Source organism: Rhinoderma darwinii, chromosome 6 (genome assembly GCF_050947455.1).
Source record: "Rhinoderma darwinii isolate aRhiDar2 chromosome 6, aRhiDar2.hap1, whole genome shotgun sequence".
Taxonomy (NCBI): Eukaryota; Metazoa; Chordata; class Amphibia; order Anura; family Rhinodermatidae; genus Rhinoderma; species Rhinoderma darwinii.
This window is the reverse complement of record NC_134692.1, coordinates 24,993,097-25,017,009: the sequence shown is the minus strand read 5'-3', so window position 1 is coordinate 25,017,009 and position 23,913 is coordinate 24,993,097. Positions and strand designations below refer to the sequence as shown.

General features: G+C 41.8%; 1 protein-coding gene across 3 annotated transcripts in view; it reads right to left on the bottom strand.

Moving 5' to 3' along the window:
* TANC1 (tetratricopeptide repeat, ankyrin repeat and coiled-coil containing 1) overlaps positions 1-23,913 on the bottom strand; it is a 181,737-nt gene that overhangs the window by 45,688 nt on the left and 112,136 nt on the right. For all 3 annotated transcript variants that reach the window (XM_075829316.1, XM_075829314.1, XM_075829317.1), the window contains exons 7-14: positions 18,134-18,394; positions 10,943-11,068; positions 9,973-10,254; positions 8,967-9,118; positions 8,501-8,732; positions 6,525-6,691; positions 2,915-3,522; positions 612-720 (exon numbers count right to left, since the gene is read on the bottom strand). In XM_075829316.1, coding sequence (XP_075685431.1) covers positions 612-720; positions 2,915-3,522; positions 6,525-6,691; positions 8,501-8,732; positions 8,967-9,118; positions 9,973-10,254; positions 10,943-11,068; positions 18,134-18,394 — 1,937 coding nt within the window. The remainder of the gene's footprint in view (positions 1-611; positions 721-2,914; positions 3,523-6,524; positions 6,692-8,500; positions 8,733-8,966; positions 9,119-9,972; positions 10,255-10,942; positions 11,069-18,133; positions 18,395-23,913) is intronic.

Genomic DNA, 23,913 nt, shown 5'->3' with positions numbered 1-23,913 from the left:
GATACGTGTTCTGCATGTGCACAGCCATACATCGGATTTTGCACCACTTGGGGCACATCTATAATCAGTGCGTTATTGGAGCCATTCCAAAAAATGGTGCCATTTATATCTGAAGTGCACAATATTGTTTAAGACGGGACACACAGACACGTGAACGTAGCTCAAAAACGATATAATAGTGAAAACCCATTACAACAAAAATAGTAGCAATACTAGAAGTATAGGACATAGAGCAGCACGGTGGCTCAGTAGTTAGCACTGTTGCCTTGCAGCGCTGGGGTCCTGGGTTCAAATCCAGTCAAGGACAACATCTGCATGGAGTTTGTATGTTCTCCCTGTGTTTGCGTGGGTTTCGTCCGGGTACTTCGGTTTCCTCCCACACCCCAAAAAGATACCAATAGGGAATTTAGATTGTCCCCCAATGGGGACAGTAAAAGAGAGGACCTCTGTAAAGCGCTGCGTAATAGAAATGTGATACTACACGGTGATATTCAAATGAATGGGCTACTCTTTGCAGCAGCTCTCCAATCCAGCTAATAGAGGGGGTCCTGACTCCCATATACTCAAGTATGACAAGTATATTTTCTATTTGACATTTTTACAGAAAATACCTTAAATATGTGTGCTTTTAGAATATGATGGCCCAGCTCCATGGTCTGTTGGCGATTCAATTTCCCTTCTTGTCGAGAAGACATAAATGCTAAGAGGGCATGTCCACTTCTAAATAATGAAACAAATAAATGAATTACACAATTAGACTAATTACTCACTGATTGTTTTATGACTGCACTCTCGCAGGGGTAGTCACCCAGCTTTCTTAGAGTCCAGACTAGCTTATTCTTACTATAAGGCCCAGTTCACAGAGCAGTTTTTTTACGCTGATTTTGACGTGGAAACGCAATGGAATCAGCGCCAAAAACGTAGTTTTTTTTCCCACTATGGCCTCTAGCAGTAGGAAAAAAAAAAAAGTTGAAAAAAGCAGCATGCTCCTTCTTGTTGCGGTTCCACCTCTGCCCTCCCATTGAAATCAATGGGAGGCAGAGAAAGCATTTTTCGCTGAGTGTTTTGCCCTCGGTCCTCAGTGGCCGCGGGCTAAAATTGCCACGACGAACGCCGCGAAAACCGTATGAAGAAAGTGCAGGCAGGTCAAAATCTGCCTCAAAATTCCTGAAGGAATTTGAGGCAGATTTTTCAGCCTGCAAAAAAACTCTGTGTGAACAGTGACTAAGAGGCAGGGGGCGTATCAATAACTAGACGCATTTTTACAGCTCCGGAGTCTAGGAAAGCTAGTTGACCACCTTTGTGGAATAGATAATGGCAGTCCTATTAGTGGCCAACTAGCTTTCCCATAAACAAATATGACCAAGAAATAGCTAAATAAAATTAATGTTGATGTGTTTTTGTATTTTTATTTAATGGAAAAATCTGACAAATTGAAGGGAAAAAATACCTATATTTAAAAACATTTATAAATGAGTAAAAACATACAGAAGACATCTAAACTTTATCATGTGGAAAACATTACATTATAGTAGCTGTCAGGTTAGAAGCACTTTCTACATACATCACTGGGATTATCCCTTTTTTACCTCCCGGTACTCACTTTCTGGGATAATCTTCACTAGAGTATTTCCAGTAAAGGAAATGAAAACATCCCTCCAGTGATGAAACTATGACTTTTTAATGGCCGTCAGATCTCAGCTCAAGCCCCAGTCATAATGGTTTCCTAAATTAGCTGAGCAAAACTGCAATAGGAAACATCTTGTGAACTACAGTAAAGAAAGGGCCAGCTCAACAGCCAAATACTACTACAAGAGACCATAAACCTCTATAACAACCTCACCTCATGGCTAGAGTCTGTTTCCATGCCTCTATGTATATACATACGTACCCCCATGGTAAAGGTTTATGAGAAGAACCGTCAAGCTACTATATATATATATATATATATATATATATATATATATATATATATTTTTTTTTTTAACATACTAACAAAGGAGGAAAAGACCAAAATGACCAAAGCATTTCCGTAAAGTGCGCTGCCGATACATCGAGTCTATAGGAATGACTGAAATAGCCGAGTACAGCGCTCGGCTGTTTCCGTGATTCCCATAGACATTGGATGGAGAGGGGGGCACAACAAGCTCGACTGCCGCTCCATTCAAGTTACTTATCACTGTGGGTGGGAATTTAGGACCCCCATTGTTGCGATCGGTGGGGTTCCTAGGGAGCAGACAATTATCACCTACCCTGTGGATAGGTGAGAATTGTTGATTCTGGGACAACTCCTTTATTTTAAAGAGGACCGGTCATCTCTCCTGACATGCTGGTTTTAGTAAATACTTGTATTCCCCATCAAACAACAATTCTGGAGCATCTTTTCTTGGAACTCTACATTGTGCTGTTGCTCTGTTGTTCCTCCTACAAATTTATGAATAAATTGACTACTCAGTGTTACCAGTTGGGGGTGTGTCCCTACACAGTCTGACACTGTCCAATCAGCGCTCACAGTCTTTGACAAGAGGAATATTAACACCCAGTTGTCAATTTCTTCATATTTTTTAGGAGGAATAACAGAGGAATAGCACAATGCAGAGTTTTAAGAAAATCTGTTCCAGAATTGTTATTTCATGAAGAATAGAAGTATTTACTAAAACAGATTTCAAATGTCAGGAGAGGTGACAGGACCTCTTTAATGGTCACGGTGTATTGCTTAATTTCTCCTGTGGTGACGCTGCAGGAATATTGATCGGATTCCTCCACAGATTACATCCGATGGCTGGGGGTTATAGCAGCATGACACCCAGTGATCAGCTAATTGTTAGGAAACTTTTGTATTAAAATAGGTACTTGCCAAATTTACAAAAAGTGTTTTTTCTTAATTCCTTTATTGCATCACTCTTGGCCTTACCGTGGTTCGCATAAGAACATTGCGCTCTCTCCATCAGCCCTCCACACCAGCCATTCCCTGAAGGACGGGTGACAAAACATGCGTGTCTTATCCCTTCTCTTGATTAAAAAGCAAGATAGGAGTTCCATGCGCTGTTGAAAGTCTTTCCAGTTATGTTCGGCATAAACATTGCCCGAATTGATGGCCTGGAAAATCTGCTCATCCGTCATGGGGTGCAGGGAGGCCAGAGCCAAGTTCAAAATTGGAAGAGCTTTCTCAAAAGCGGAGTTTGTCATGAATTTCATGTTGCATTGGAGCAAATAAAGCTCAGAGACGGAGACCGGCACCACCTTATAGCTAGAACTCTTTATGACCAAATGGCCCTTTTCGAATAGATCCAAGGTGAGCTTTAGGTAAAGATAAGACCCTTGGCTCCTCATCACCAAGTGATCGCACAGTTTGCTGAAGCTCGTGGCATCTGTTTTCCCATTTAAAGAGATATTGTTTGCAATTTCCTGGCTAGTGCCGTGTCTGTATTGTATATAGGCTGTCAGGTCATTGTAAATGTCTTTGTTCTCAGGGAAATCATCTAAGGAAATCTTGGACAAGGGCAGTGAACTTGTTATTTCCTAGAATTAAATAAGCACACATTTGTTAAATGCCTTATAATAGCAGTAGACAGATCGCACCCTTCCACTTATGAGTGCACTATAATTCCCAGCATGCCTAGCTAGCCTTAAATTAATAGTTCATCAACAGCCGCAGGTTGCATAAAAGTTGGCTTATAGAAATGGCAGATGGCTGGCTGCTTTTACCGCATGAAAAATTAATCTGTTGGACATCAGACATGTGACGAACCCGGCTCACTTTGCCTGCTGTCTGTTCCAAGACTACACAAACCGTTTTCCATTCCCCTCAAAGTGCATTTAGTAAATTGCCTGGCAGCCAAACACGAGCAAGTAATCTAATCGGCAGGATCAACAATGACTTAGAGGTATTTTGGCAACTGAAGTAGGATTACCAGCAAGACAATAATATCTGCGGCTCAGAGAATAACGGACACAATATTACAGAGAACTTTCTACTGAGAATTTTTTTTATTTTGCAGGACTACCTAGAGATGATGTCCGCAAAACTATTACTTTACTCTTTCCCCATGGTTCAGAAACTTTTTCTCGAAATTGTGACAACCCCACTTAGAATATTTCTAATAGTATTCCTGTACTTATGAACTGGAAAATCTTTCCTAGATACAAACATAACAGCAAACCAAATCCTGCTATCACTTATCACTAAACCACTGAACTGTATTGTAGTCCGCGTAGAATTGTGGGACCCGCATCTATCCGACATTTAAGGCATATCCCGTGGATATGCCATACATTTCGAAGTTTGGAATAACCCTTTAAAAGGAACCTTTCACTAGCCCATTCATGTGTAGCTGAGTGCACCCTGTAATAGGCACTGCTGCACAGACCATGTGTCACTTTAAACTAGGTTATATTTAGCGCCCGATATGTAAATGACCCCCTGTACTGTCAATGGGGCGTTTCTTTTTATGGAAAGCGAAGGGGGCGTGAAACTTAGCACCCTGACACTGTCCAATCAGCTACGGACTGTAAGAGCGGCTTGTGCGGTGTGATCTCTCTCCCGAGATCACACAGTCTTTTATTCACTGTCCGACAAGAGCTGGAGGAGAGCGTGCGCGCACGCACAGCTCAGACGCCGCTGCGGAACTGAAGAAGAATTTACATTCACATTGTTCTTCCCCTTTTCTGTTCCGTGGTGGCGGCAGAGCTGTGCACGCACGCATGCTCTCCTCTCCCCAGCTCGTCAGACAGTGAAGGAAAGACTGTGATCTCGCGAGAAAGATCACACAACACAAGCCACTCTGCCACTGTCTGTAGCTGATTGGACAGTGTCAGAGCACTAAGTATCACGCACCACCTACCCTTTCCAAGAAAAGAAACCCCCCATTGATAGTACAGGGGGTCATTTACATATCGGGCACCAAGTACAACGGCACCAATATCTAAAAAACAGAGGAGGCTAGCAACATAGTTTAAAGTGACACAAGGTTTGTGCAGCAGTGCCTATTACAAGGTGACTCAGCTGCACATGTATGGGCTAGTGAAAAGTTCCCTTTAAAGGGTTGTTCCAAACTCCGAAATATATGGCATATCCACAGGATATGCCATATATGTCGGATAGATGCGGGTCCCAAACATACGTGGAACAGGGGTCACCCAAGCACTGCCTCACTCGCCGAGGCAGCCGCAGGCCACCACTTCCAAGCGGAGAGTGGATTATTGGCTGCATTTTCTTTCCATTAGAGTTACAGAAACAGTCAAGCAAGCGTAAGCAGGTCATTAATATCCAAGTTGGGAATACCCCTTTAAAGGCAAAGTCAACCTTTGCAAACAATTGTTCCAATGCAGTGAAGCTGGTTACATGAACCAACTATTAATCAAAAATCTTAGGCCCAATGCACACAGCCATAAAATCACCCATAATTACGGACCCATTCATTTCTATGGCCGAGGGACACCATCCTGTATACTTACGGGAAGGTGTCCGTGCCGTAGAAACTTTCCGAAAAAAATAGTACGTCCTATTTTTTTATTTTACGGACCGTGCTCCCATACTTTATAATGGGAGCATGTTTCGAGAATGCGGACGGCTTTCCGCATCCAGCCGTGCCCATGGTGCCTTACAGCTTTGTGCGTGTCTCCATGGTAACAGACTACAAACAAACCCTGTGAAATCTGATCCTGGTAACATAAATTTGGTAAGTTAGAAAAAAGTAGGATATAGGAGGAGGTGGGGGGGGTCTATAAAATGCTACAAATTATATGATTGTTACGTTTGCACCCACTAAACAGTCTCTAAAGTGGCAATCAGTGGGCAGAAATTAGCTTTTGCTATGAATAAGTTTGAGATTTCATTTCAGACTGATATCCCCAAGATGAATGATCTAACTTGTAGGTACTGCTGAATAAAATCTTCCTTTGACAGTCAGATTAATATAATTTAGGGCTGATCTAATTTCACTTTTCTGGTTTAGCAGGACAAACTTTTATCTACATCAGCAAGCTCTGACATGTTACGGTTTGTGGTGTTGCCCCATAAACAAATAACCTCCTAATGACCTTTTTCACAAGGAATACGGGTATTAGTAGGAATATAGTTAAAGAAACAGATGCAAGACAAGGCAACATTTTTCAAGGTCAATAATAGCTCTGCTACATCTGTATATAACTCCGCTGAGTTGGTCGTTTGGTATAACTCATTGTAATGGACAGGGAAGAGAGCCACTGCAGACAACGGCTCTAACTGTGAAAGACCCGGCCTGTCCATGTAATATTACAGTCAATGTATGATCAGCCTAAGCTACCTTGTTAATAGCAGCTGCTTGTGGAGGGTTTCTAAAGTCAGAACTGCTGCGATCAGCTGATCGCCGAGCTGAAGCCTAAAATGGTAAATTCAGCTCTGCTACAACTATGCCTCATAAAATGTAAGAAAACGTAGGAAGCCGTCAGACAACTTTCAAAAGGTGATCTGCTGCCAACCTCCTGTACATGTAAGCAAATGAAAAAAAAAAAAGTTAACACAAAAATGAACATTGCATTACCTGAAAATTAGATCGCACGGTCATAATAATCTTCAACCAGGATGGAAATGACAGAATTATTTTACTTATAAAAGAAGCAATGGTGTCGCCATAATCGGGCTTGTGAAATTCAGCTTCATTTAAACCATCAACCAAGATAATGAATTCTTCCTCAGGAATCTTCCGCTCTGTAGAGTAAATAGGATAAATTATCCAGATCCATCATTTATTTTCTAAATAAGGGGTCCTGCCAGAATATTGGGGGGGATAGGAGGACAAATGTAATATATGTTTTACAGATGTGATCCATAAGTGCAGATCTATCAGCACTCCTAAAGATCAATTTATGACAAATTTGGCAAGAAACACTGATTTTAGGAGCAGACGTGGACGCAGAGATAGGTCACGGGGGTCTGTAGACAAGCGACTTTTGCCTGTCTATGGACAGAGGAGTAAATTGGCGCTCCTGGGCCCCAATGCCAAATCTGTAGAAAGCCCCCCCAACTACCATGTGTCATATACACAGACGAGTCACATTATTATGACCATCTCCTACTTTCGACGTCGGCAGCGCGTAGCCCATGAAGGAAGTGATGTGTCGTGGGCTGGCTTGGTGGGTATATAAGGTGTGCGATAGGCTGGCTGAACACATATCGCTCGTTGTTGCCATGGGTAAAAGGGTGATTTATCAGAGTTGCAAAAAAGGATGATTATTGGCTTTCGGGCCAAGGGTGGCCGTATATCTCAAATAGCGCAGTTTGTGAACGGTTCGCGTTCTGTGGTGTAAGAGTATCCTAAGTGGACAAATGGCACTATTGGAAATAACCGACATGGAAACTGCGTAGCACCACGTGTCATTGATGTGAGAGCTGAACGTCGGCTACGAAGGTGCGCGAGGGCTGAACGACACGCTACAGTGGAGCAACTCACCGTGAAAATCAACCATGGGGCTACCAGACGTGTGTCTAAAACAGTTCAGCGAATGGGGCTCCGAAGCAGACGGATGTCACGGCTCCTATGTAACAAATGTGCATCAGGAAAAAAAGGCTTCAATTTGCACCACAGTATCTGATTTGGACCACCGATGATTGTAAAAGGGTTGCCTTCTTCGATGAGTCACGTTTTCCGCTTCATCGAACGGATGGACGTTGGTGTGTCAGGCGAGAAACATCCGAGAACAAACACCCTGCAACAATTGCTGGAAAAACACAAACTGGTGGCAGCAGCGTTATGGTCTGGGGAATTTTTTCATGGCATTCTCTGGGCCCACTTATCCATGTGGAAGGCTCTGAACCGATTTGTGTATGAATCCATCGTTGCAGATCACGTCCACCCATACATGCTGTTTTGCTCTTTGTCTTCCCTGAGGCAGATGGAATCTTCCAGCAAGACAATAAGACATGTCACACGGCTAGAAATGTCCGACAGTGGTTGGAAGAGCACGACCAAGACTTCCAAGGCCTTCTAATTTGCCAGGCTTGAAACCAATTGGGCATCTGTGGGACCACCTTGATCGTCTTGTTCACTCTATGGATCCTCCCCCACACACCCTCTAGCAAATGTGGGATACAATGCAGTCAGCGAGGCTCCAGATACTGGAGACAACCTACCAGCACCTTATTGAGTCACTCCCCACCCGTCTATCTGCTGTCCGTGCTGCACACGGCAGTTAGTCTGGATATTAGCTGGTGGTCATGATAATGTGATTCGACGGTATATAAAACTTACGTCTTAATATGTGGCAGAAGGGCCTTTGGGCCTCTTCTGGCACTAGGGCGCAGATGCGACTGCTACCTCTGCACCGCTCATATCTACTCCCCCTCCAATTGCCTAATCTTGTATGCGGTGAATGAGCTGTGAAAATTTCCCCTCTTTATATTAAGGGAAGTATTATGTTAATCTCAAAGAAATTTCGACCAACTCTTGCCAGCTGATATACAATCTAATAATTATATTTTTACATTATGGATGAATTTTCACTTCACTATGCCACCTACCTCGACGAATGTTTGCCATTGGATCCAGGATTCCTCTTCTAAAGGCAGTCAAAGGGTCCTGTACACAAGACCGCAGACTAAGCATGCTCTGCAAGTGAGGTTCTCTGATGAGAAGATCCCTGTAAGCGGTGAGTTGATGTGAGCGGCAAAGCAGAGCCGCCACACTGTGCACAAACTCGGGCACGAGGCAAGTGTACGTGTTGTCAGCCTGACAGTAATGATAAGCAACGACCTGTGGACACGAAACATGATAGAGAAGGATGGAGGAACAAGATGTTATAATGAGCTTTAAAAACAGCAGTCCATGATAAAGGGGCCATAGAGTAGTGCTCTAATTTACCATTTTAAAAAGTCTTCTAGATATGGATGGAAGTCCCTATGGACATAGCCAAAATCGATAGATGAGATGTATGTAATTATTTTTTGGAACACGTGAATAACCTTATGAAATAAGAAATGGCGATACCTTTGAAGCCAGATGTTTAAGGGAATCATCCATCATTTTTTGGTGCTCTGGACTTCCACGAGAGCCCAGAGTTTTCATAGTGTTTGCACCACACATACTAAGGCCCAGCGGAGATGTCTGAGACAAGGGAATCTCAGGGACATGGTCATTACCTATCCAGACAAGGATAAAGGAGGAATAGAAGTTCTTAGCCAAGACACAGAAAAAGGGGGCAAAACGTGGGGCTCAACCATTACGTAAATATATCACATCTTGGCCGACCCCCATCCAACACCATGTGAAATCATTAACTGGCAGAAACAGAACTTTGTATGATATATAGGATGGGCAGTTAATAAATCAACATGCTTTATAAAAGGAAAACATACAGGACTTTTTCGTACGGATCTGGCAGGAAGGACTGAGGCTATTAAATAATCTAAAATAAATGGCCTGGAGGTTGAGCAAACAGTTATGCCAAGGAAACGATCCCAAAATGGAGAAAGTCTAACTTGTCTTTTGGCAACTTAATGTTGTTTCCATGGAGAGAATTCATTTATTTACAGTATGAGATTTTCCTGGCAGAAGCAGGTGCCTCCACAGCAAAGCCTGGTGCCTCAAGATTAACCGTGGACAGCAGCTCTAGTCGAGATGAAAAGATGCCGAGTGCAACAACTTTTTTGTATATGGGTCAAGGGTATGTCTGGAACTGGGTAATATCAACATATACCGGGTCAACAATCAATTTAGCATTTGCAGAAACAATAGTGAGCCATTTTATGGGTGAATACAGCCCAGTCAATATATTTAATAGCCTCCATCTTCAACCAAGAAATAGATGGTTCCACTATGTATAGGCGTTAAGTACACATTTCGGGCCACTTCCGTTCTTGCTGCTTAAGTAATGAGTTTGTCCTAGACTGGATCGACTCTGGAGGGTGGAAGAGGACAAAAACACCCTCAAGGATGTCTTTTTTTTTAAATTTTTTTTTTTAAAGAGAACTGGTCTATATTGCAGTTAACGAACCTTTGGGAGATGTACAAGGGCTATTTGAGGCAATCTGCCTCATTCGAGTTCCATGACAGCTGAGTGCCACCAACTTAGAAATGATTGCCGTCTTTCCAAATCCAACACTGCCAGCAATCACGACTCCACGGTTCTCCGGCAGCTCTGAACAACTCAGCTTTTCCTCTATCTCCTGAAAGAGCCAGCCCCTTCCAATAAACACTGAGTCTGTTGTTATACTTGGCACCTCAAACAACAGCGGCTTCAGCAGAATGTCCTGTGGCTTGTAAGGGACAAAGCGAGCTGCAAAAAGGATAAAAATAATCATAGAGGAGGAAATGGTAACCCCTCACTCGCCGAATACAAGACCGGAAAAATCAACATGTAAATGCAAAGTTGGGCAGTTAAAGGTTAAATTAAAATTAGGCAATATGATCAAACTCCAGTAAATGAAACTGCGGACTACAGGGGCACCAGTACATATCGCCAATTTATTCTGAGACTGCCAAGAGCAGTCAAGTGCAAGAAAGGCCTGATGTGTGAAAACTAACCTAGTTTCATCTGCCAAGTGAAGTTTCTTTCCCAACAAGGAACCCCTCTAAATGGATGGAAGGATGAAGCAGAATATTTTTGCAATAAAATTCAACTCAAGATACAGTCATTGCAGTATTTCCATGCCACCACCCATCGATGGAACTTTATTAGGATAAGCTGTCATCTGTCCATGCAGTCTCCCATACACATGCATGCTCAGCTCGAACTAAACTCAACAGCTTGATCCTTCTCTCCGCCGACATCTGCCATCTGGGGTGAGTCACGATGCCGCCTTAGACATTAGATGATCGGTCAGTCCAGCCAAAATTGGTGGGTTCGGCCGACATACGTCTAAAGATTTAAACTTCTGAATGACTACTTATATACAGATCCAAACTACGTATCTGACATACACATAGAAGGTGCATTAATAGTGTGGACTGCTAATAAAACCGACCTTTGATTTCCTGCTGTACACGGGTCCCTGCTGTGTTATGCCAGGGCATTCGAATCGATGTCCTCAGTGGTGCATTTCTCTGAACATCCAAATAACTCAAGTCTTCCAATTTTGTGGAACTTGTAGCTGGAAGAAAAAAAAGAAAAAATCCCTACCATGATACAATCAGTATGGACATTTCAAGCGTTAAGGCGGTGTTACAGGTTGTGGTTGTGTTGCAGTATTACTGTGGTTTGCTAAAAACCATTGCGCTTTTTTATGAAAACAGCTGCAGGACTGCAAAATAAATAAGACAGAACCGCAATGAGTGAACAAGGCCTAAAGACCCTGGAAAGATGCAATATAACAATCAAATAAAAAAAACAAAATGAGTAAAAATGAATACAACTAAAATAATTATTACATATTAGTAAACTGGAGCCCAATGACTGGAAACGAAAGGGAAAACCAGTACAGACCAGATCAGCTAGTTTTAGGCTGTGGCTACATACAAATCCAGGTGGGATTAAAGCACGGCTCGCTTGTAGTGGCCAATGGCGGCAGGATATTGCAGAGCACAATTTACCGGCACAATTGTTGGGCTATTGGTCACAGCATGCAGACGTGGTATCATGTGGGATCATAATATGGGGCCCATAAAAAAGAAAAATCGGATGTTCCGTCACCAGAACTTTGTTTTAGTTTTGAACATCAGCGCATGGGCAGTAGTGCTGATTACAACGGCGGACATATTGTTTACACTGCGCATGCGCCAACTAAGATGCAGGACCACGCACCGCGTTCACTACACTACGGGGACAGGCGTGAACGTCAATCACATCCAGCAGGGAGGGACAGGGCAATGAGGCGCTAGCATGTTGGTGCAATGGAGACGCCATCGTTGCACCGAAATGCCAATTTGCATAAACTTCGTAAAAGTGTTTTTAATGCAAAGCAGGCACCCTGGGGAAAAAGGAAAACCCATTTAAAATCAGGTTAGCATGAACTATATTAGCATACTGTTCGTTCAAAATGAGGTTCTGGTGACAGACTCCCTTTAAGGCTGAATTCACATTCAGACTTTGAATAGGTTTTTTTTAGCCAAATCCAGGAGTGGATCCAAAAGGAAGGATATCTGTAAAGGAAATACACCTCCTCTTTTGTATCCACTCCTGGTTTGGTTTAAAAAAAAACGGTATCAAATAATACATGTGTGAATCCAAAGTATCTCTACCCAATAATCCACCTAAAGTTTTGTTAGGTTACCCACGGGATATCTGTGTAGCAGTTTTAAATGTTGACCTCACATTCATAACATCCATCCCTCTCACACAATTATGTACTTTAGTTCATTATTACTGACAATAACACATTTTTATCATAGGCCTGACCACATTATTACCTTCACTATACATTAATGTGGATTTGACTTTATGACAGTATATGTAAAAAAAAACAAAAAAAACATAATAGTATAATATTATGCTATTGTATTATAGTCAACCAACTCTAACCAAAACCATGATTTTGGGAGCAGAAAACGGAAAGATATTTAAAGCCATTTTAGACCGTCTAAATCCAGCATACCCTGCAATTCTATTCCTCGCTATTCCTTCTCACCACCCACTTTACTGTGAGGGTGGGTGGTCTTCACGCATTATCTTTCATCACTTATCCACTGTTCTCATGGCCAGCATGTCATAAGTGGTGTTATTTCCATCCTCCTTCTAAAGAAAGTGCACTGTTTATTATTGTATTAACTAGGTGGCTTTACGTCTGTTTGAACTGTGCACGATCCACAGATATTTATCAAGTTGACATCGACCTCAACTACCCTGTGATCTTGGTCGCTGTTCACAAAAGCAAACATATGTCCATAAAAGTATGTATCATGTGTTCTGTTTAATTCAAGGGATGAATGTTTTGATGTGCCCCAGTCTTGCTGAACATTCCCCCACTCCGCCTGCCGGGATTACAGTAAGGTTACTCTAAAAATGTAAGCAATGAATCTCTACGTTCTTTCAACAAAAGGTCTATCCAGCAAGAAAGGCACAATAGGAACCAACTGGAACAACTCTCTGCTCCACTCTACGTAGGAGTGCGGTTTGTAAATATTTTCGGCATTTAGGACCACTAATCACCTATTTGTCCTCATGACGTTGGTAGCAAAACTTTGCTATATTTCAGTTATGTAAGAAGAGAACAAAGAACGATCTCACCAGCAACTGTGGAGACTAAGCTGGCCGATCAGCGAGTCAATTTTAGACTGAATACCTGGCGCATAGTGGCAAATTATTGGCCAAATACGGACGATTATGCCATAGTTTCCAACCTGGCCAATCACATTTTCAGCAGCCTGCCACCGGCCATCGCAAACAAATCGTATGCGTTGCATTTATAAAGGACAGTCGGCCAACTTTTATCCAATGTGTACGGCCAGCTGTAAGGAGTGGAGACCGAACAGATGCCAACCACTTTATTTGCTCTCAGTTGTCGACCCGGATTGCTCAGATTTTAATATTGCATGGTAAGGTGTCAACCAGCCACTGTTAACTTTTTTTCATAAAACGGACTGTAAAAGGATATCTGAAGTATGGCAGCCCAGCGGAGAAGGGGGGGGGGGGGGGAATAAATATGTGTCACATTTTTGCTGGATTACAGATTCCCATTACATTGACACCAGATCTGGTCAGCCAACCAGATAAGTAAATATTGACAGGTGAACCACATGGTCAAACAAAGAAACCATATCTGCATCCTACGGATACAGTCTGCCTAGGATATCACCTAGCAAATGCGATCCACCGCAAGTGTCACGTTACAATAGGAATGTCCAAAACAACGTAGAATTCAAGTTCCTCAACCTAAGGCCTCATGCACACGACCGTAGCCCGACCGTAGCCGTGTGCACGCCCGTGATTTTCGTGTCGGCCGGCTGCGGACTGTCAGCGGACTGTCAGCCGCAAGCCGCCCGCACATGCACATGGCCGGGCCATTGTTTTCAATGAGCCCGGACCGCAACTCCGGACCATAATAGGACATGTCCGTACTTTCTGCGGTCCGGGTTCCCGGGCCGTGCACGGACCGCAAAAACTACGGTCGTGTGCACGGCCCCATAGAAAAGAATGGGTCCGCAATTCTCCCGTGGATTTGCGGGGGAATTGCGGACGCAAAAACACGGTCGTGTGCATGAGGCCTAACTTTTGTTGACTGCAAGGTCATTTCAGACCTAGAAAATACAGTCTTCAGATAACACTTAATGACTCCAATAATATAGCAGACACCAGCAGAATTGGTTTTAGAAGTGCCAGTCACTACCCTTGAGACAATGATCAATACCTCCCAGTCAACCAGAATACAAAGAGGTCAGTGATGGTCTATGTAAGGTGCAATAAAACCAACAACGACCAAATTATATATTGTGTTAGGTGAATTCAGAACAACCATGAATTGTCAATTGTGGGAGGACAAAAAAGAAAAAAAAAATTCAACCTCAATCTTTAAAACTTCCCTAAAAGGCCAAACCTAAAAAGTAAAAAAAACAACAACAATATTGCTACATATTCAGCAAAGTTATGAGGGATTAGCCAGAAATGACTGCTTTGAGCACATGCTCTCCGACATTAAACTTTCCCAGGACTCGTATGGCCTAAGGGTAGAATTTAAATAAGATTAATGTCATCTTAAAAACAGTTTTAATCACCTACATCTGTAGAAAAAATTGCCTTATCTTATCTATGTGAAGCAACGCTGCATGCATGACATTCTTATACATTGCCGGGCTGCTTTGAAATGAACAGGTGCTTATAGGGTGTATCAAAAGCAACGTATTTATACCACATACACACATCACACAACCATTGCCATATAAAACATAGCTCTAGGGTCAGGTATTAACATAAAACAAAACTATTTCACTAGATCAAACACTTGAGGGACCAGAATGGTACATATAAAAAGTGTTTTTAATGTCCAATAAAAAAAACCTCAAAATATCCATGGTCATGTATGGCATTTGGACCCAGTCAATTTTAGACCATAAAGTTTTGAATTTAAACGTAAATCACATACATATACACACATTAATGTATATATACTTGCACTGGTGATTTGAGTTCTTGGAGATGTAGTCTTCACACCCGACAAGCTGCCAGACAATGCTAAATAAGCTCACTTAAAGTAAATGTCCACCTTTATTCAAAAATTTTAGCATATTAATGTCTTAATATATTTTTATAGTGGTTGGAGCTTTTTTTAAATTTTTTATACAGCGCTCCAAATCTTTTACCGAAATATTATTTTGGCTGCCTCTAGAAGGCGCTTACTGCATACTAGTTATATATTGAATGCAATAATAAAACAGTATAAAGTGCAGTACATCAAGGTGGTACATCAAGGTAGTACAGTACCACTACTAACTGCTGAAAAAAAAGGTCAATACTTCCTATGGCGATTTAGTTATATCTCATCATTGTGCTATGATTAAGAACATTAGAGGTTTGAAACGCATAAGCGTGGTCACGGGATTATTTTAATTGTTCTGTTTTTAAAATGACCAAATAAAACCTTTTTTTTTTCACAAGAGTGCTGGATACACCATTTTTCTTTTTTCATTGCCTTGTATACCTGCTGTCGACTCAGGATTTCTTTTGGGATATCTCAGAGCACCTTTGCCATTCATACCGTGGTCTTGACAAACGAATGGACTAACGCAGTGGAAACGTGGTGAGCGAACCCGTGTTTATTTTTTCTATTTTTTTCAATTGTGCTCCATGCACTGCAATGCAGTATGACATGAAACCAGCAAACAAATTCTTGCTAGCAGTTATGTTACCCCCACTAATGTTAATGGATGAAAAATGCAACAACATAGGACTGGGATTTTTAATGGAAAAACATGTATAGGTGACCACAGCCTAATGTAGATACAGCTTATCAAGCTTTGTTTTGGGTTTTTTAACGCTTATCAGGCCTAACAACTAAATCTGTTGACACATGAATCAACACTAAAGAGGAAGTCACCACTTCCTATCTCCATTATTCCAGAACCTGAACACCTCAATCATCTCTCCTCTTTCTACGAGCCGCCCAGAAGTCCAGTACGGGAGTGACAAGATTTACTGTTTAATAAGTTAGGGAGAGAAAACAAACATAGGCCGACACACACCTACTCAGTTCCCATCATCCCCTCCCCGGAGAGACACTGAATCCCAGTAATGCTGGCTCATCCTGGAGGAATGCAGGACAATTAGTACATTCAAAATGTGCACTTCTAGCGACCGCGTAACAGTGTCAAAATTAAAAACTGGGCAATACAACAAATTCCGCTACTCAATCACCTCCCTCAACCCCTCCTGTCATTAGATTTCAGAATGCAGACAGCGTGAAATGCCAATTCCTTGTGGAATACATTATCTCATATCAACCTGAAGAAGCTTCAATTATTGTTCCGGGAAAAGCGGAGATAAAAATCAAGCTACTAAATGAAGATTCATTCTGGGCACAATTCATAAGCCGTCTGGTGGACTGAATCTGTGCGTTCATTTATTTTTTAAATTAAAGTATAAAGTAGAAATGTGACAACTGACAATACGGAAACATTTTTAGGTTTTAAATTATTTTTTTTAAAGGGGGTAAATTTACAATTTAACTCCTAAAGGGCAAAGTAGGCCCTTCTTCTGGTCGCCTATTCCCTATTTTAGTGGCGCACAGACAGAGTAAAGTGATCATGCGCCCTGCCCCTTTTACATACGTTCAAGAGATCCGCTCTCATGTACATCTTTTTCCGGTTAAAATGTGGATCGGATCTCGGCAGAGGGGGGAAACATTCCCTAAAATATTAAATGTTCCCATTTCTCTCGTGTCGAGAGCAGATTCTCGTTTTGATAAAAAAAAAACTAAAAAAAAAGCACATACGAGGGAGTGCATGGCCTCAACCCTATGTGAAGGGGCCTAATAAGGAGCTGGTGCTCGAAAGAAGAGTCAGTTTGGCCCTGCGGATCTATTCTACTAAATTGCATCACAAGATAAGCTATAGATGCTGAATATTCCATGTATTAAAGAGCCGACTAGATTTTAAAAGAGAAAATATCATAGAGCACAATATAGAGGTCCACAAAAGAGGTCAATCAACAAATCATCTTAAAAGTTTTGTGGAGAAAAAAAAACAAAAAACAAAAGCAGCTCTACTCTTGTGCATTGACATGTCTGATATTGCAGCTCGGCCCCATTAACGTGAATAGGGCCGATCTGCAATACCAGACAACCCATGGACCAGAGTGGCGCTGTTTTGGGACAAAACCCCTCGAATATCATATTATCCACAGATAAATAGGACACGTAATAAACATTTGTTATCACAACCCTAAAATAAAATCAAAATATGGAAAAGCCTACAGAAAAATAAAACGTATCTATAGGCAATAACTGCACGCAGAAAGGAGGAAAGATTTTCTTTACCTGCAACAATATTCGTTTTTATTGATATAGAGTTATATTATAAATGGGTCTTAATTCTTGTGGGGGTTTTTTTATACCATATTATCCCTTATATACCTTTTGCCTTTGCTTACTGTCCTGTTGCAATAGGGTGCCAGTCTATGGGTTATATGTTGTAGATCATATCTCCAATATTCTAACATTTGGAGTTACACTTAAATAAAAATGGTTTTCTGATAATTCAACCAAACTACAATAGTTTGCCGTGAAATAAGAACTCAGGGGGCATAAGCGGCCATAACTCCATTGATAATATGGACTTGAATGAGAATAAATATTTTTTTTCCCATTCACCACTATTGTCTGTGGGCTGTTTTTGTAATTACAGATCACACTATTCAAGAAAGTGAGACTGAGCTGCAATACCGGACACAACCTATTAACAAGTGTGGCGCGATTTCTGGAAAAAAGAAGAAAAAAAAACAACTTATTGTAATCCTGGACAACCCCATTAGATTTAACGTGTCAATCAGAAGTCGATAATTAAATGAAAACAATAAAGCTAATAACAAAGACCGATTTACAGAGAAACGTGACCGAAAGACCAAGACGTGGATGGATACAATCACAGAAATCATGAAATTTCTAATAAAAAGTCTGAAGACGCAAACAGGAGATTTTGAAGAAACACAATTCCTAGGATCATAAGGCCTTTAATAAGATCACCCAAACTTTGGACAACTCCAAAAAAAAAAAAAAAGTCTTTGTTTTTACCTGCCACGGAGTTTGGTCGTTGCATTACTAAAGAGCTGCAATTCTGCATGTAGGAGACTGGGCCTTCCACGGTAGAAGAGTCCGTTTTTGGCAAATTTTCTATTGCACCACAGGTTTCCTCCTCCACTACTGGCGAGCAATTATCTGTTCTCCGCTCATGAATTATCCCTGGATGGCCTCCTGTCCGCATGCTGCCATCTTTGCTCCATTCCAGGCTGGAACCGCTGCGGTCATCGTTCTCCGATGAACTTGTGATTGTCGCTGAAATAGAAGGGCAAGTGGAAAAGTTTGAGCAAAGAAAAAAACTTGTTCCATTATCAAGACCGTATCCAATGTTCAGTGGGAAAAACTACACTCAAGTGTCTGCGGCAAGACATTGGATGTAAATAGGTTTCGCTCAGGGTTGCAGCGCCTATAATACCTATAATCCAAGGCTGATGAAATCGTTACAGATATATAACTACTACTAAACAGAAACACTCTCCAGAAACTCATTCAGATCTCACTCCTCCACAGCGATACGACCGGTCTCCCATCACAGGAATGTAAATAAATAAAATGAAGGCTGTGGCTGTACACGCACACTCACGATACAAGAGGGATTGTCAGTAAAACCTTCAGGCTAACGCAATAAGTATAGAATCTATACAGTTGTTTATTCCCAGATGACTCGCTCATCTTCAAACTTCTCTCTGATCTGAATGGTGCAAATCTTCCTTCATTTTTAGCACTTTGTCATAGTGATCCTTATGGAGCAAGACTATGTGGGCAATGAGCATTCACCGTGTCTAGTATAATATACACGCACAATATAGAATTTCTATTCGTGCGCATTATAAAACCGAGAAGCATATTATAATCTCTAATATCATACAGTCCAAGGTGGCAACTAAATTTGATAACATACAGATGTAGCCAAGTTTATCTCGTCTGATAACTTGCTGCAGTGTGAGATCATGCACCAAAAGCCATTGAAAAATCATTGTAAGAGTCAAAGAAAAAGTTCCTTGCCACGGTGTATTTACTGCGTTAAGAGTCAAGATAAAGATGGCTACATCTGTACTGTTGGCAAGAATTTTTCCATTTTCCCTGCTTAAAACTTAACTCTAAGATGAGCTAAAAAAAAAAATATTTTTAAGTGCCATTATGGGGCCTTATCCCATAGGTCTCTCCCCCCTCTCAACCATTCAGCAGAGCTGGGACAGCTGACGTGACACTTCCCTGCAGCCTTACGTCAATAGTCTAAGTAGTCGGGGGCAGAACTCAACTCTTGACTATATGCAACTGGCATTGACAGGATGCCATTGCACTGACCAGTTCTACTATGATTTAACGTTATGCAGTTACCCTGATATGAAGGGATCCTATACGGTTTCAGTAAATCATTGGCGAGAGGAAGCCAACCCTAATATGCAGGCGCCGCTGGTTGACTTGGCTTTAAAACTGGCTTCAGGGAACCCCCGTTCTCCTATGGCATAGTCTGTAAATAGACTATAAATGGCTGAAGTACAAAAACCTCACCCTGATAATTCTACCCAAAAAAAAGAGTAACAGCGGCGCCACCTGTAGGCTGTAAAAAGCATAATCATTACAATTCTAAGTGGAAACGTGTGTCACATGAGCCATTTCCAACATGTCAAATGAGGAATTCCAAAAGTGTGTGATGCCTGTAGCAACCAGAGTTAAACTATTTTCCAATAAGCAATTAAAGCTCTGACTGGACAACGACATCCCCTCTCCCTTTCCACTAGTTTTTGTTAAGTCCAAATGGGACCATGCTCCCCCACACTTACTGTACTTCATTACACAGAGCACGGTGACCTGTATACAAGCTGGAAATCCTTTGGAATTCTGCGCCTCTACACTCTTTTACAGTAAACTGTGTACCATCGTCATCACGCAATATAGATTAATATTTATTTCAGCGCAAATACAGTGTCCGGTTCCTGATAAATATGTCTCATCAGACTCATTGTATAATAGCATGGCTAGGAATAGGGCTGAAGCTTGGCATGCGTTTATAGAAAGGACTAGGGTTAAAGCTATTTGGACTACAGACAACAAACCTCGGACTATGAGACTGAAGAGGAGCGTTCTCTCTCAAACAAGGACCTCCTTGTCTGCCTAGTCCTCTGGATGAAATAGATGTGGATTTACATCTTAGTAAGTACATGCTAGGAACTCTGATTTTAGGGCCCTTGTTGTAGTAGAAAGACATCAAGCAAGAGAAGATAACTGGTCTTATAACCTATTAAAGTTATGGCTTCACAAACCAAAGTCACAAGGAAATAAATCTTTAGCTTTACACAGAGCAAATGACATCAAAAGGTCTGCAAATATTTTACAGTTGTACAGAGCTGTAATAAGTCACCCATAGAGGTGCATGAGACCGTACCACCAAATTGTACTAAATACGTGTGCTGCCATACAGTGTCCTGCACACGGCTCCGCACTGTGCAAGCTGCTCCAATTTTGGCAGACTTGAAGTCCATCTATAGGACTTGTAGGATGGTCAATCATCTGTATAGTCGCCATATAATACTACATTTCCCCATGCAGTGGCTGCTGTTGGGGAAATGTCTGGCTGACGGCGTCTTCCCCCGGCAAAATCAGCTGTTTGCCCTGTGTCCGGCTGCCGTCACCCCTGGCAATCTGCTGATCGTCCATGGTGTCGCATTCTGTCAGGGGTTGTCCATGATGCCCCTTGTTTACACGGCAGCGTCCGTTACGGCTGAAATTACGGTGCTGTTTTCAGGAGAAAACAGCACCGTAATGGCATGTGCAGGCGTCTTTCGCTGCGTCCATTACGGACGTAATTGGAGCTGTTTTTCCATGGAAAACGGCTCCATTCACGTCTGAAGAAGTGACAGGCACTTCTTTGATACGGGCGGCTTTTTTACGCGCCGCCTTTTGACAGCGGCGCGTAAAAAAAATGACGGTCGGCACAGAACATCGTAAGACCCATTCAAATGAATGGGCAGATGTTTGCCGACGCTTTTGAGCCGCATTTTCGGACGTAATTTGGGGCTAAAATGCCAGAATTACGTCCCTAAATAGTGTGTGTGAACCCAGCCTAAGATTTCACATTTCACTTTATGTACAGTGAAGGAAATAAGTATTTGATCCCTTGCTGATTTTGTAAGTTTGCCCACTGTCAAAGACATGAACAGTCTAAAATTTTTAGGCTAGGTTAATTTTACCAGTGAGAGATAGATTATATAAAAAATAAATAAAAAAAATCACATTGTCAAAATTAGATATTTATTTGCATTGTGCACAGAGAAATAAGTATTTGATCCCTTTGGCAAACAAGACTTAATACTTGGTGGCAAAACCCTTGTTGGCAAGCACAGCAGTCAGACATTTTTAGTAGTTGATGATGAGGTTTGCACACATGTTAGATGGAATTTTGGCCCACTCCTCTTTGCAGATCATCTGTAAATCATTAAGATTTCGAGGCTGTCACTTGGCAACTCGGATCTTCAGCTCCCTCCATAAGTTTTCGATGGGATTAAGGTCTGGAGACTGGCTAGGCCACTCCATGACCTTAATGTGCTTCTTTTTGAGCCACTCCTTTGTTGCCTTGGCTGTATGTTTCGGGTAATTGTCGTGCTGGAAGACCCAGCCACGAGCCATTTTTAATGTCCTGGTGGAGGGAAGGAGGTTGTCACTCAGGATTTGACGGTACATGGCTCCATCCATTCTCCCATTGATGCGGTGAAGTAGTCCTGTGCCCTTAGCAGAGAAACACCACCAAAACATAATGTTTCCACCTCCATGCTTGACAGTGGGGACGGTGTTCTTTGGGTCATAGGCAGCATTTCTCTTCCTCCAAAAACGGCGAGTTGAGTTAATGCCAAAGAGCTCAATTTTAGTCTCATCTGACCACAGCCCCTTCTCCCAATCACTCTCAGAATCATCCAGATGTTTATTTGCAAACTTCAGACGGGCCTGTACATGTGCCTTCTTGAGTAGGGGGACCTTGCGGGCACTGCAGGATTTTAATCCATTACGGCGTAATGTGTTACCAATGATTTTCTTGGTGACTGTGGTCCCAGCTGCCTTGAGATCATTAACAAGTTCCCCCCCGTGTAGTTTTCGGCTAAGCTCTCACCTTCCTCAGGATCAAGGATACCCCACGAGGTGAGCTTTTGCATGGAGCCCCAGATCGATGTCGATTGACAGTCATTTTGTATGTCTTCCATTTTCTTACTATTGCACCAACAGTTGTCTCCTTCTCACCCAGCGTCTTACTTATGGTTTTGTAGCCCATTCCAGCCTTGTGCAGGTCTATGATCTTGTCCCTGACATCCTTAGAAAGCTCTTTGGTCTTGCCCATGTTGTAGAGGTTAGAGTCAGACTGATTCATTGAGTCTGTGGACAGGAGTCTTTTATACAGGTGACCATGTAAGACAGCTGTCTTTAATGCAGGCACCAAGTTGATTTGGAGCGTGTAACTGGTCTGGAGGAGGCTGAACTCTTAATGGTTGGGAGGGGATCAAATACTTATTTCTCTGTGCACAATGCAAATAAATATATATAATTTTGACAATGTGATTTTCTTTTTTTTTTTTTATATAATCTATCTCTCACTGGTAAAATTAACCTAGCCTAAAAATTCTAGACTGTTCATGTCTTTGACAGTGGGCAAACTTACAAAATCAGCAAGGGATCAAATACTTATTTCCTCCACTGTATCTCTGATAAACTTTATGATCTTCCCTGCTTTACAATCACAAGATTTTGATACTGCTTTTCAGGGCCAGATCAAGGTTGCTCTGGGCGAAAACTTTGTTGGGGGGACCTTTTCGTAGTCACAGTATCATATAATGCATGGATAGCTTATGCTAACCATAAGCATTAGATAATGGTCAACAGATTCAGCGAAAGAATCTGACTACAAACTAACGTGTATGAGGACGGCCCATTAACACTTGTGTCTCCTGTTAGGGGGAAACTAGGTTCAGCAGGTTGGATTTTAGCATATCGGATTCTTTGATCATCCAGGAGATAAGCATTGCCAAAAGGTATCTGGAAGCTGCTAATCCCCATGTCTATACGGCAATAACCAAGCATGTCTGACCACCGGATTTCTTCTAATTAGCAGTGTGGGCAAAACAATGGGCTCCAGTCCTAAGTAATACTAATAAAAGATACAGAATCACCTCTTCTGCACATATTAAAACGAATGTATTATTGCAGGTATGAATTATCCGTATCTTGCTACTGGGATTGAAGAAACCTGGAAGTTATGGCCCTTGAGCAATTACCCCGTTTAGCCCCCCTTATAATTCTGTCCCGGACTTTACTATGAGATATATGGTCCTTACATGGCACGTTCATACAGAAGTGTGAATGCGGTCTAGGGAAAATATTTCTATGCTTGAGCTTGCCTGGTTTTAGGAAATGGGAAATTCCATGGTCATTGCAAAACTTTGAGTTATAACATCATTTTTATTGGTTATTTTTCTCGAATGCTTTGTACATCAACGTCCACCAGCAACGGGAACTCAGTATTGCAAAATAAACATGTACTTGAAAATTTATCTTCACAATGTGTCACTGTATGTTTGCCCCTGTTCTGTTACATGCACAGAACGGCTTTCATTCCCCAGTTTAAATTTTTTTTTTTACAATCCTAATATACTGCTAACATGTGCCAAATCCCCAAACATAATCTTCAATTTAGTCAGTCTGGCCATATAATCCCCTGTGCTCTATAGCCTCGCTTTGTGAAAACCAGCAAATGGATTTTATGTGCAAATGTTCTGTTCCCTTGT